Below are 14079 nucleotides of genomic sequence, written 5' to 3'. Positions count from 1 at the left end.
AAGAAGACAGTTTAAAAAAAAAAAAAAAACTATAATGCGAATACTTTATTATCAACGAGTGACTGGTATTAGCTTTTTGTCTGGGCATTAATATTTCAAAAACCATACACCAAACCCAGGCTCTTCCACCTAGCTCTGCTGTATCATTTTCTTTAAAAAAAACAAACAAACAAACAACAACAACAACAAAAAACCATAAAGAAGAGGAAGGAGGAGAAGAAAGAAAATATATCTGTATTATAAGCCAAAGTGCGTCTTTCTTGTTTTGTCCATATACACACATTGCACCATACATAAATAATTACATTGTAAAAATGACTCCATAATTACAAGTATAATATATATTTCCATATAATATATAAAACTTTATATTAAATCTAGGTAGATGATATCTGGGGGGGGTCGTCCGTGGGGGCTGTGTCTCTGGGCACGGGGCCCCCATTGGCGGGGCGGGTGGCGGGCCGCTATCTGTGGTTGTTGAGGAGGATCTCAAGCCAGCAGGGGCAGGAGGTGATGAACTGCCGGGAGTAGCAGGGACCCCAGCCCTTGGCGAAGCTGATGCGGACGCTGTTGGGGTCGTAGGGGCCGTCGGCGGCGTCGGGCTCGGGCCCGTGCTGGAGCAGGCCGGAGCGCTCGAAGTCAAACACCTTGATGGAGTAGCCAGGGGGCACCTTGCGGACCACCAGGGCGCGGCCGCCGGGCGCGTCCAGCGTGGGGGAGTTGACGAAGATGGGGTGCTCGCCGCGGTTGTAGGCCCACACGCCGTCCGGCTCCTTGCTGAGCAGGATGCCGAAGCCGATCTTGCTGCGCGTGCGCCGCACCGACTCGCTGCGCTGCTCCAGGTTGAGCTGGCCCAGGCAGAAGCCGCTGCCCTGAGGTAGGTCGTAGAAGATGCTGACGGCCTGGTCATACACCGCGTAGAGGCGGCCCACCCGTGTCCGGTGCTCCCAGTAGGCCACGCTGCACCAGTGGCTCGGCTTGGTGGCATCCGGAGACATGCTGGCGTCTGCGGGGCAAGCACAGGGCACGCGGGTGTTATTCCAGGGCAGCGGAAGTGGCACTGCCGCCTGGCCGGTGGGCTTTGAGGGGGGTCTCTGGCGCCCAACAGACATGGGGAGCACTACTGCGGGCCAGGCCGTCCTCAGATTTAACCCACAGCAGGACCTCACCGCCCACCGCACCCCCAGACACACACGAAGGCAAGGCACCTACTGTGCCAGGTGCCTGTGGGCACCCAAACACGAGCCACACCCGGCTCCTGCCTGTAGAATTTTACAAGCCAGCAGGAGAGGGACACACACCCACACACCCAAGGGAGGGACTGACTGGTGAGCACCTACATTGTTCCGGGTGCTGTGCTCTGCACTCCTCACTCCGCACGTGACTCACTGGGTCCTCCCATAACTGTGCGGAGGCCACCTTCTCACTTTACAGATGAGCTTCTGAGACTTGGCAGCCACCAAGCAGCCTGCCCAAGGCCACTCAGCCGGCGAGTGGCACCACCGGGATTTGAACCCGGTCAGTCCAAGCCTCAACCTGAACAGAGCGGGGTGAAGCCATCAGAGGGCATAAACCGCCCCTCAGAGGGGACTCAGGCATTTCGGAAGGCGTGGTGCGGTGGGGAATGTGGCCCCCAGGATCTCTTCCGGCCCAGAATGGGAATCGCGGCTGCCGGACGGCGCCCAGCCTCAGCCTGGAGCGTTACGCAGGGTCTCCCAGTAACCCCCACCCCCGGCCCCTCAAGTTGGCTCTCTGGGCAGGAAGTGCAGCTTTCCACTAGAACTGTAGCCGCCTCTGTGAGACAGAGAAGCAGAGGGTCTCTAAGTGCAAAAGGAAATCGCTCCTCGAGGGCTCCAGTTTGCCAGCGGCTCCTCTCCGGGCCTCAGTTTCCCCATAGACGGCAAAAGGGTGGCCTGGGTGATGACTGGGATCCCTCCGCACTCCAGCTTGGGGCATCTCTACATGTCTGCATGAATTTAACAATTTTCTGAGACCAGGCGTAATACCAGGTAGGCAAGGGTCCCATCTTGAAGGGCAGCCCCCTCCTCACTGCTCTCGGGTGTGGCCGGCTTCTCAGATTCTGAAGCGTTTTGACATCTGGTCTCTCCTTTGAGCTCAGGGCTCTGACAAGCAGGTGGGCACCCATGACTGCCCGGTGGGGTTATGTGTTCCCACACAGGCCCCTGGCTGGGGCTTTTGCAGAGGGCGAAGGTCTGCTGGAGGCCTGATGAGGACGCACTGAGGCCCTTTATGGCTCGGCTTCTCCAAAAGAAACAGATTAAAGTCCAATCAGGGGCTTCCCTGGTGGCGCAGTGGTTGCGAGTCCGCCTGCCGATGCAGGGGACACGGGTTCGTGCCCCGGTCCGGGAAGATCCCACATGGCGCGGAGCGGCTGGGCCCGTGAGCCATGGCCGCTGAGCCTGCGCATCCGGAGCCTGTGCTCCGCAACGAAAGAGGCCACAACAGTGAGAGGCCCGCGTATCGCAAAAAAAAAAAAAAAAAAAAGTCCAATCAAACCGGAGGGAGAAAGCACTGCCAACAACTTCCGTCAGGAGCCTGGGTGAGGTCAGCTCTTTCTGCCTTCAGCCCAGCCCCGCCTAGAGGCCCCAGAGCAGCCGGGTGACAGGGCTCCTGACATTGTCTTATGTGCTGGGAGGCCCACCTAGCAGGAAAATGTCCACCTGAGGGGCCTCCTGTGGGCTGCCTGCTCTGCTGTGGCCTGGGGCTGGGCACAGTCCCAAAGGGCATGCCCCTTGCCCTCTGCCTGGCATTAAGATCCCAGCCGCAGGCCCCCAGGCCAGCCCCTGAGGACATATCGTTTTGTCTCACAGTCCCCCATCCAGGCGCCTCGTGGTTCTAGCTGATGGTCGGGATGGGGGAAGGAGGCCCTGCTCCCTGCCCTCAGCTGACTTGCCCCTTAGCCAGTGCGCAGAGAGACAGCTCTAGCCCGTGGTAGGTGGCACAGCTGCGGGCACTAGGCCAGCCCCAGCAGGTGGACAGCTAGGAACACCCCAAGCCATTGCCCCTTTCTCCATCCATCCATCAAGCACTGGTCTGAGAGTTTCCAAGAGCCAGGAGAGCGGCACCATCCCAGCCTGGCCGTGAAACTGCAACACCAACCTTCTCACCAAGCAACAAGAACTCCATTACTGCACTAGGCACAGAGAGGCGGGGAAGCAAAGAAGCTATGCCTGGAGAATGTCGGGTGACAAGACAGACAACAGGCATCCCTGAGTGCCTTGCACGAGCCAGGCGCCTTCTTCACAACGGCCTTGGTTGCACCTGTTATCACCCCAGTTCACAGGTGTGGTAACTGAGGCCCAGGGAGGTGCCATAACCAGACAAGGGCACACACTAGTGAGTGCTGGAGCCAGCATCAGTGCCAGGCCACACTCCCGAGGGGAGCTCTTCTCCATACTCCGGGCAGACACCCCCCAAAACCCATGCACCAAGCAAATCCCCCCCTTCTCGAAACCTCACCCCGTTTGTAACCACGACTGCTCTCGTGGTCTGAGTCCTAGAGGTGCTCACCCACAAGCCAGTGAGTCACTGCCCGCCCCAGAAACGAAAGATCTTCATTCCCTGAAGACTCAGCCAGTCCCACCGAGTGAGGGAGTGCTGCCATCCCCTCCACAGATAAGCTCAGAGAGGACCACCCGAGTCATGAAGTGGCAGCTCTGCCCCAGGAGGGAGCCACGCTATTGTAAAAGGCAAAGAAGCAGTTTAACAGTCAGGGGGTGGGGGTAATGGGATTGAGGGGGTGGGGTAATTCCTCCCTCCCAGCTCCTAAAAGGCTTTCAATTCAAGGCCAAGTGGGCCTTCCTGTCCCCCTCCTCTCAGTACCTCCCACCCCAGCCGAGCCAAATGAGCCCTCACCCTCTACCCCCATCTCATCAACACCTGTGTCCCTGGCCTTGCCCCAGTCAGCGCCCGCCCCGGAGCTGCCCTAGGGCCCAGCCTGCCCCATCCGTGGCGCTCAGGGACACTACCCGGGCCAGGCCTCACTTTCCGCGGCCTCTTTGGTTGAACAGACTGGGTAATAACTCATCAGGCCTGGGCTCCAGGCCACGTCTTCCAAATTCCAGGGGATGGACTGCCGCCTCTGAGAAGCCCTCTCTGACTTCTCCCTCCTGTGCGCCTAGAGCCTTAAATGCAGTCCCTCCCTTGGCCTGAGCAGGTGTCTGTGCCCCTGGCTGGCCTCAGCTCTCAAGGAGGAAGGGGTGGGTCTTAGTCCTTTCTGCAGCTGTCCCAAGTCTGCATGTATCCCCAGGGTGCTCTTAGAACACCTACAAGGGAAGAAGGAAGGAAATAAAATAGATCCCAAGTGTTGGCACACTGCCCTCACCCCTACCCCCCACAGGAATCCCGCCCAGCAGGTGGGACCGATGCCCTCAGGCCCAAGGGGGTGCTGGGCAAGGACTAGGGTCTCAGGTCTGATCCTGAGAGAGCAGGCCGGCAGGTGAGCCCATCACCATGCTTGGGGCATCCCCGTCTCCACCTAGCTCTTAGAGTCTCTGGGCTCCAAGAGCTGGAGGGTTCCCCCGGCATCATCTCATCCAGGGAGCGCTGATGCTTTGGGCTTTCACAAACCAATACACTGTTTAATGGAGGGGTTGGGAATGTCATAAGGTTACCACGGTTTTATTTTGTCACATACAGACTTATTAAAAACCCCAAGACCATCTACTATCACTAGCACAGAAGAAAGTAATTTGATACTCACAAAATAGGTAGGACGTAAATCAGAAAATTTTAAATTGATACATTTAGATTATAAGAAATTTTCTTATTTCTTTCACCATGGGCCAATGAAAACTTAGTCCTGAGGCTGGCCTGTGGGTACTATCAATTGAGTCCAATGTCCTTGTGCCTCCAAGATGGCACCCCCCGCGGGTACCGGGTGACTTGCCCAAGGACACACAGCAGTGGGTGGCAGAAGTGGGACCAGAACTAGAGACCCCAGATTCTAACCTAATGCTTGTCACATGATCCAAAAGGTTTCCTAGTGAGACAGACCTAAGCTCTCACCACTGATTGGATATGTGGCCATGAACAAGCCACTGAATGTCCCCAAGCCTCAGTATCCCCATTTGTAAAACGGACTTGCTCATAACTGAGCGCCTCATTTGCACAGTCCGTCTTTGGATTTTCTAGCAACTCTGGCAGCAGACCAATCGGGAGCAGAAAGAAGCAGCTGTCTGTTTATCCGTCCCAGCGCTGGCCTAACCCTTCCAAGGCTAGGGCTCCTTAGGGGTGTCACGGGTCACGACCCAGGGTCACCAGCACGGGAAGTTACAATAGGACAATGGACGGCAATGCCCTTTGCAAACGGTAAAGTACTTCACAAATGTTAAGGTTTAGCTCCCAGCCCGGTACGTGAGATGCAAAGAGATGCTCAGTAAGCGAAGGAATGAAGGGTGAAGCAATGAATAACTGAACGTGGGGGACACAGATGAGTGCTCCTGGGGTTCTATTTACACACACACACGTATTCAGATCTCATGCCGTGTGTTCAGAACAAGTTGACCCGCCCTCTGTGAGAAGGCAGGCACCCCCAAACCCAGGGTCACCTCTCCACTCCTCACAGACGCAGAGCCCCACCCGACCCACCACACCTCTCGTCTGCGGCCTGGGCTGCCACTCAGGCCGCGAGGGGACAGTCTCTTGCAGAAGATCTTTTGCTTCTCGTGGCTCCAGGGCTGTGGTCCCGCCATCAGCCTAATTAGGAACCAGCTCCTTAATTGCAAATAAATACCGCGGAGTCAGACCCGAGTGAACAACATCAAAGATGACCGCGCTCTGACCGAAACTCCTGCTCGCTACCCCCTGCTCAAGGCCTGGCCTAGTTCCCAGCCAGACTCTGGGTCCCAGCTGGAAGGGTTCCAGGGGAAGGGGGAGAGGAGAGGCGCAGTCTGGCGCGATGTCTGGGGCAGATCTGGTGGAGAGGCACCAGGCCGGGGGTCAGGAGGCCTGCAGCCCGGTGTCCAGCCTCCTGGCCCTGATCAGGCAGGCCATCTCCCTTCTCCTGGCCTCAGTCTTCCTTTCCGACCAATGAGCTCTACATTTCTGTGATTTCATGCACGTTCACGGCAGCTCTACTCGTAATCACCCAAACTTGGAAAGCAGCTCAGATGTCCATCAACAGGAGGATGGATGTTATGGACTAAATGTTTGCGTGTGCGCCCCCCCCCCCACCCCGCCCCAGATTCATGTTGGAAATCTTAAACCCCAATGTGACAGCATTAGAAGGTAGGGTCTTTGGGAAGTGATTAGGTCATGAATGGGATTAGTGCTCTTTAAAAGAGACCCCAGGGCTTCCCTGGTGGCGCAGTGGTTAAGAGTCCGTCTGCCAATGCAGGGAACACGGGTTCGTGCCCCGGTCCGGGAAGATCCCACATGCCGCGGAGCGGCTGGGCCCGTGAGCCATGGCCACTGAGCCTGCACGTCCGGAGCCTGTGCTCCGCAACGGGAGAGGCCACAACAGTAAGAGGCCCGTGTACCGCAAGAAAAAAAAGAGAGACCCCAGAGAGCTCCCTCATTCCACCGTGTGAGGACATAGCAAGAATACAGCCATTTATGAACCAGGAAATGGTTCTCACTAGACACCAGATCTACCGGCCCCTTGATCTTGGACTTCCCAGACTCCAAAACTGTGAGAAATAAATATGCATTATTTAAGCCACCAATTTATGGTATCGTTATCATAGCAGCCCAAAGAGACTATGATAATGGATAGACAAAAATAAGGCTCATCCATACAGTGGAATACGACTCACCAATAGAAACGAACAAACTACTGAAACACACCACAATGTGGGTGAATCTCAGACGCATCCGGCCGAGTGAAAGAAGCCAGACACACAAGATGTGTACTGTGTGTTTCCACTAATACGAAATTCTTGAGTAGATAAAACTAACCTACAATGACAGAAATCAGAACAGGGATTACTTCTGGGGAGAGGGGACGAGGGAACTTTCTTAGGTGCTGGAAATGTTTGATATCTTGATTGGCACAGTGGGAACTCAGGTGTAGACATTGTCAAAAATCATAACCTATGCACTAGACAGCTGTGCATTTCATTGTACGTATGGTGCCTTGAAAGAATTACAACGAAGATAGTGGAAATGTGCTGCTAGGCCAGCCCTCTGTGGCCATCCTGGAGTGGTCCCAGCAGGGCTCCCAGGTGGTCCAAGGGACAAGCCCTGTGTTTCCCGGCCAGAGAGGGGCGGCCTGGCCGCCCGGTGGCACCCACATTCCTGCCACCAGAGGGTGGTGATGCCTGCGGCGGGCAGGAGGAGACTGGCCTGACAGTAGGTCCCCTGCACTGAAGCCGGCCCCTCCGACGGCTGGCGTTCCTTCCTCTTGGCCTCTCCGCCCAGCAAGGGTGCTTCGAGCCCAACGTGTAATTCTGTTGGGGTGCTGGGGCACCAAGGGGGCCAACTGCGTCTGGGGGAGGCGGGGAGAGCTGAAATCCCAAGCAAGCCTTTAGCTTCTTCAAATCAGCAGTTTTCTGTCAAAACAAAGGGCAGGAACGTTCCTGTGTGCTCCCCCGTGGGCCGCACGCTCCAAAAGCCTGAGCATACGCAATGCAGCTTGTTTTCCTTGTGATTCCCCCCTTTCCACTGGGCCAGACCGCCTTGGACTCACCCATCCTGGGAGGCAAACCAGAGACATGCCCAGATTAAAGTCTCCGACCCCTTAGACTCTAAGGAAGCTGGATGTGGAGGCTCAGAGCATTCGCAGGAAGCTGGACCCTGAGTCCCCGGGTCTCCAGGGCCTGGCTGGGCCGCTCATGCTCCTCCATGTTCAAAGCTTTTGCTGCTGCTTCACACCCCCTTGGGCCTCAGCAGCCTCCCTGCCTCTCCTGGGGCTGGCCCAGCCGCACCTCAATGAGCGATGAAACATGGGCAGTCCCCATCGAGAGCTGGGAAGGGAGACTCAGAGACTCAGAGAAGTTAAGTGACTTGTCCAGGGTCACCCAGCAAGTTGTTGGCAGAGCCAGAGAGGAGCCTAGGGCTGGCTTTTCCAATCCCCTTTGCACAGGGCCCCACTGGGGCCTCCTACCCTCCTGGAAAACTCCTTTCTTCTGTCCCATGTCATGCCTGTGGCTTTAAGTTCCCATCCAACCAGCAGCTTTTTCATCTGAGGCTCCCAGGCCTGGGAGTAATTACGTGGCCCTGCATCTGGTTAACCTAACACCCCTTTAAAAGCCTTGTTTGCCCATTAGATAAGTAGTTTTTGTTATCAAACTAAAGAGGGAAAAAGAAGTTTCCACTTAACCTTCCTTTGTCATTTTAAGCTACAGAAATGGCTTCAGGTTTTGAAACAAGTCCAGAGATACAGCATTAATTAGAAGCTCTTTTTTTTTTCTTTGTTAAGGGAGGGGGAGACCAGTCCTTTATCCACTGGGATCCGGCAGTAAAAGCAGAGAAGGAATGTGCACAGGGCCATGTTAATGGTCAACAGCTTAGAACAAGCCTCTCCACTGAACGCTTTCCAAAAGCAAGGGCCCAGCTGACAGGAGTTTCCTCTTATTCGCTCCCACCCGCCCCTCCCCACCCCCACCTCAGCTCCAGCACCTTTGGCCCCCGGAGGAAGCCAGGCTTCCAAGAGGAAGTTCCTAATCGGTCATTACATCACGGGCGGTCTAGCCACCGCCACTGCCTGCACGGGGTCCACCTTGGGGGCTCTTTCAGCCGCTGGTCTCTGGGGCCAAGGACTGTGCTTTGCCACCACTTTGCAGACAGTCGACCAGCCTCTCTGCTCTGTGTGTGTGTGTGTGTGTGTGTGTGTGTGCGCGCGCGCGCGTGCTGTGTGTGGTGCAAAAGGAGAATGACAGCAAGGGGAGGAGGGAGGCCAGGAAATGCGTGATCCATGTGGCCAAAATTCATGATTCTGCAGATGCAAAAACTGAGGCCCAAAGAGGGAAGGGAACTTGCCAAGGTTACAGGGAAAATTCGCAATAGAGGGGCTTCCCTCGTGGCGCAGTGGTTGAGAATCTGCCTGCCAATGCAGGGGACACGGGTTTGAGCCCTGGTCTGGGACGATCCCACTTGCCGCGGAGCAACTAGGCCCGTGAGCCACAACTACTGAGCCTGCGCGTCTGGAGCCTGTGCTCCGCAACAAGAGAGGCCGCGACAGCGAGAGGCCCGCGCACCGCGATGAAGAGTGGCCCCCGCTGGCCGCAACTAGAGAAAGCCCTCGCACAGAAACAAAGACCCAACACAGCCAAAAATAAATAAATTAATTAATTAAAGTACCCTTAATTTTTTTTTTTTTTTAAAAAAAGAAAGAAAATGCACAATACAGTGGCTAGGACCAGTTGGGTGTCTCCTGCACAGGACCCGGAAGCAAAGCTGCCTGCATGTGAATCTCAGCTCTGCCACTCGCTAGTGGTGAAATCTTGGGTAAGTGACTTCACCCCCTGGGCCTCAGTTTCCTCATCTGTAAAATGGGGATGCAATCAGAATTTACTGCCTCGGGCTGCTGGGATTAATTTCAAGTGCATTGAATAATCCCTGGTTCAAAATAAGCACTCCACAAGTAACAGCTATTATTTTTTACTAGTATTATTACCACCATCTTATCTCTATATGTTATTTGCATAAATTATTTAATAGATTGACTCAGCCTGTATAGCTCATAAGGGTATTCATATCAGGTAATAATAATACCTGCAATGTGCCAATGGAATTGAGAACCAAGGGGAAATAAGAGGAGGAGGAGGAGGAGGAGGAGGAGTAATAATAACAATAAAATAAGGCAGCTAGTAGTAGTAGTAGTAATAGTAATGATGATGAGTTACCAGCCAACATTTAATGAACCTTTACCAAGTGCCGAGCAGAGTACGAAGCACTTTAAATGCAGTATCTCAACATACTGTCAATCCTCTCAGTAATTCCCATTTCAAGATGCAGCTGAGGCCTGAATGTCAGGTAGTGTGTCCACAGTCCTCAGCTAGGAAGTTGCAAAGCTGGGATTCAAGCTCACATCCATCTAGAGACAGGGGGCTTTGCATTACTCTCCCGTGGTTGCAACCTATGGGCTGCAAACCTCCAGAGGCCTGCCGGGTAATGGCACAGGGACTGTGCTGTAATAATCCACTCGTGTCCACTCCAAGCTGGCGCGTGGAGACTCTATAAAGACTGGATGTTAAAAGTGGCCCCTGGATGTGGCAATGTGGGGACCCCAGCACACGCTGCCCACCTTCTAGGAAGACAGGGGGTTTTCAGAAACCATGCCATATAACAGCTATCTATGGTCCCCTACGCAGCCCTGCAAACACATACACTTTTTTGGTTTGTAAGTACAGTTTCTCCCATGCACTCCCACCACCCCTCCTCAACACAATGAGCATTTTCTAAATGCACTGCAATAACGAAGGGTGACCTTGGGAAAGGGCTGCTGACCCCGGCTGAGTAACTGGAGTGTGGGAGCTGCCGGGTGCTCTGTGCTCTGCACCAAGTCCAGGAAGCAGAATCACCTCCATTCTCAGAGGACAGACCCCAGGGACAGAGGCCACACAGCGATGCAGCACGGGAACCCTGACCGACGGCCTCTGAGCCCAGCTCCTCTCTGCTGTGCCCTTGGTGCTCCCTCATCTGCCCCCTCTGCTCTTCTGGGGAGTCCATGGAACCCCTGCCCTGAGGGGTTTAGAGGGATGTGAGTATGAGGATAGTCAGTGGCCGCCCAGCTGAGTCGTAACTGGCCTTCTCTAGAGAGAGGCCTGCTGGGCCCGGCAGGAAGGCCTTTCTTCTGGCCTTGGCGCCCTGACCCCAGCCTGCTCGGCCCCAGGTCTCTGGTTGAACAAAGTGGCGGCCTGGGCTGAGGTGGAGAAGGTTTCCATTCATCTATCTTGTGCAGTAGTCAAAACAGATCCTGAAAAGACGAACTCCTCTTGTAACCCTGACGTAAAACAAGCTTTCACCTGGGCCCTAATACACACAGGCCTGCTCAGTCTCCTCCACAGGTAGTTTCCCTGGCACCTACCAGGACCTATGACTTCTATCAGCATCCTTCTCGCCCTGCCTCCCTGGCAAGATTGTTCCAGGTTCCCTGGGCCCAGTGGGCAGTGGCTTTTCTCCCCAGACCTCGGTACTCTGTGGTCCAAGCTCCCTTCTTAAAAACACTCTGCAGGCAGCTCCACCTTCTGAGAGCCACAGAGGACGCCATCAGATCACTCTCCATCAGAGCTGAGCATTCAGACCCTACCCCAGAAACACTGGTGTGCCGGCCTGGCCTGGCCCGATGCTCCTAAAGGAAAGCGCAACCCCCTAAGCCAGAAAAGACAAGACCCCAAGGAGGCAGGGCAGGGGAACCACTCAGACTTCTAACAGGGAACCAGGTCCGGGTGGGAGAATTCTGGTTCCCTGTGCCCTGGAGGGAAGGATGGTGAAAAGCATCTGTCTTCGAGGGGAGGGGAGAGCCGGCGATAAGCGGCTTATAAAATCAGCCCCACGTTTTCCAGAAGGAACCAGTTTCTGCCGCAAAAGGCTCTGAACTTTGCTCCCATTCCAGGTCTTCTTTTGTTTTATCACAAAGTCAGACTCTGAGTGTGTTTGTTTGTTTTCTTAGCCAGAGACCCCCTGGGATGGGGAAGCCTGGCTTTTCACATTGCCCCTGGAAAGATTCTAAAAACACACTGTGCACGATAATGAAGCTGGGTACCTCAGTCCCCAGGAAAGAGAAGGCGGGTGTGAGAAGGGAAGGGGCCCCCCAGTCCTCCCTGGCTGCGGGTCTGCCCTGCCGATGGCCAAACTCCTGAATTCACGCAAGAACCAGGCCCCTGGCTGCTCTCTGGGTTCCTGTCTTGGCGGAGCGTGGGTTTTCACACCTTAGGCTTCAAGTGCCAAAGTTCACTGACTCAGCCCAACCTTGACTTCCCTGTTGAAGAAAATCGGCCCTTTGGGGGTTCAGATGGGGACAGCCTGGGCATGTGTCAGAGGTGCGTTGGGGGGCGCGATCTGTGGCAGTTGGCGGTGTGCTTCAAGGAAGCCCATTTGGGGGTACTTCCCTGCCCTGCAGGCTACCAGAGCTGGGGGAATTCAGGACAGCTCCGTTTCTCTTTTATTTCCCAAATACAATTTGAGTTTTACTGGCAAACCTCCTGCCTTAAACTTCTACTTGGACCCAGTGTAAAGCCATAAAAGCAAAGTACCTTAAAACTGCCCTCAGTGAGCCTGTCTCAGCAGCTCTGTGGGGCAGGAACCTGCCCTGGTGCAGAAACATCCCAGGGGAGGCACCTCTGCTACTGGGATCCCTTAGTTCCCTGTGCTTTGAACACCCCACTCTGTGTTTACTTTGTCCATCCCACTCTCTCTTGATCTGGAAGATTCCCTGAGACCACAGGCAGCAGAGAGGTGAACTAGTGCAGATCTTAACAGCTGGGTTACTGTGGGCAGGCGACTACGTCTCTGAGGGCCGGGACCAGCTACAGAATTTGGGGGGCCCAGTGCAAAGTGAAAATGCAGGGCTCCTTGTTCAGAGAGTATTCAGAATTTCAGTAGTGAAAGCATAGCCTTAAATTGAGCTGAGGCCCCTTCTGAGCACGGGCCCTGAGTGGGGCACACACTGGACACCCATGAAGCCAGCATAATAACTCACTCAAAGGGGTCGAGGGCAGGGGGCAGGTTCATGACGGGCCTAACAACGGTAACTAGCACTTGATGAACATGAGTTTCCTCCTTCCTTCCCCAAAGTTTGTCAGACTCTTACTCAACCATCAAGACCCCGATGTCACCTCCTTTGAAAAGCCTTCCTCAGTCCCTGTGTCTGAACCGCGCGGCCCCTCCTCCATGACACTCTTTGATGCCATCATCAGGAGGGCGTGTGTCTCCACCGCACCCACCTGCAAGCTGGCTGGCCTGCCATGAGGCGTCGTCACTCATCTCTGCCCCTCCTCCCCCTGAGACCTGGCACCCTGCCACCGGACCGGGGCGCTGTCAACAATGGGCGCTGAATGGAATTTCACAACCGAGAGCTGGGAGGGCACTTGGGAAATCATCGGGTTTTCCCCAGGTCTGAAAAAGATGCAGCAGCTGTACCGTTCCCATTGAACAGACGACACCACTGAGGCTCAGAAGCCAGGACACTGAGCGGGGGAGGGAGAGGCAGCATCCCTACTTGCTGATCCTCACGACGCAGCCCCACCAATGGAATGCCGGATGAGCTCGCTATGTGCCACACTTGTTTCAGTGGCTCAAAAAAAAAACGCCTAAAGCCTACAGTTGTCTGGCAATGGGGGTGGATTTAATTTCTCAGACTTGCTAAGTCTATGAGGGTGAATGGAACAGGGAGCATGGCTGTCAATGGAAGAGCCAAAGAATAGGATGGGGGAGCTGGTTTTCTTATTTGCAAAGTTCTCAAAAATAAGCCTCATCTAACACCAGCCTGGTGTCGTTTACCAACGAGCCAGTATCATGTGACCTTTGCAAGTCAAATACACCTGCTTTATGTACATTAAAGATGCGCTTTGGGATAAACACCCCCAAATTGAAGTCCCGGGGTGGGGGCATTCAAATTAAATCCTTCCCTTAAAAATATCCTTTTGTAACACAAAGGTACATGATCCACACCTCTTTAGTGAACACAGGGTCCTACATACTGGATTTTCTTAAAGTGAGGGTTGCCTGGATCACATACATTTCTGGAACAAACAAGAGTGCTTTATAATAAGCAAAAAGCTAATATTGACTGGAGAGACCATTAAGCCCCAATTAAATACTAATATCTGCCGTAAAGAGCACAGTAACATGAGCTTTAAAGGTTCCCTGCAAAAATGTTGCAAGATGACCTAGGGCTTGGCAGAAGCTCACGCCTGCGAGCCGGCCTCCTGTCTGTGGTTGTGCTGCTGCGTAAAACTGAAGCTGCTCGGCACCATCCGTGCCCAAGCTCCGAGCTGCCTGGAAAGGGATGGCTTGTTTGATATGGGGCTAGAGGTGCAGAGAAGGGAGCGTGCCAGGCGGTCCGTCCATCACATCAGGCCAGCGGGTGGACACAGCCCCACAGACTTGCGCCCCATGCCTCAGCCCCAAGTCCAGGACCCGTTTCCAAAGCAGAAGGAGGCCAAGCTTGGTTCT

The 14079-nt window shown here is 54.5% G+C and overlaps 1 protein-coding gene across 1 annotated transcript in view; it reads right to left on the bottom strand.

Moving 5' to 3' along the window:
- Positions 1-218: 218 nt before the first annotated feature.
- The window catches only part of SMAD6 (SMAD family member 6), a 74669-nt gene continuing 60808 nt past the window's right edge, over positions 219-14079 (bottom strand). Inside the window, exon 4 of the mRNA XM_065872184.1 lies at positions 219-1006. Coding sequence (XP_065728256.1) covers positions 465-1006 — 542 coding nt within the window. The 3' untranslated portion in view covers positions 219-464. The remainder of the gene's footprint in view (positions 1007-14079) is intronic.

The sequence above is a fragment of the Phocoena phocoena genome, chromosome 2 (genome assembly GCF_963924675.1).
Source record: "Phocoena phocoena chromosome 2, mPhoPho1.1, whole genome shotgun sequence".
NCBI classification, from domain to species: domain Eukaryota; kingdom Metazoa; phylum Chordata; class Mammalia; order Artiodactyla; family Phocoenidae; genus Phocoena; species Phocoena phocoena.
This window is presented reverse-complemented; position numbering and strand designations above follow the sequence as displayed.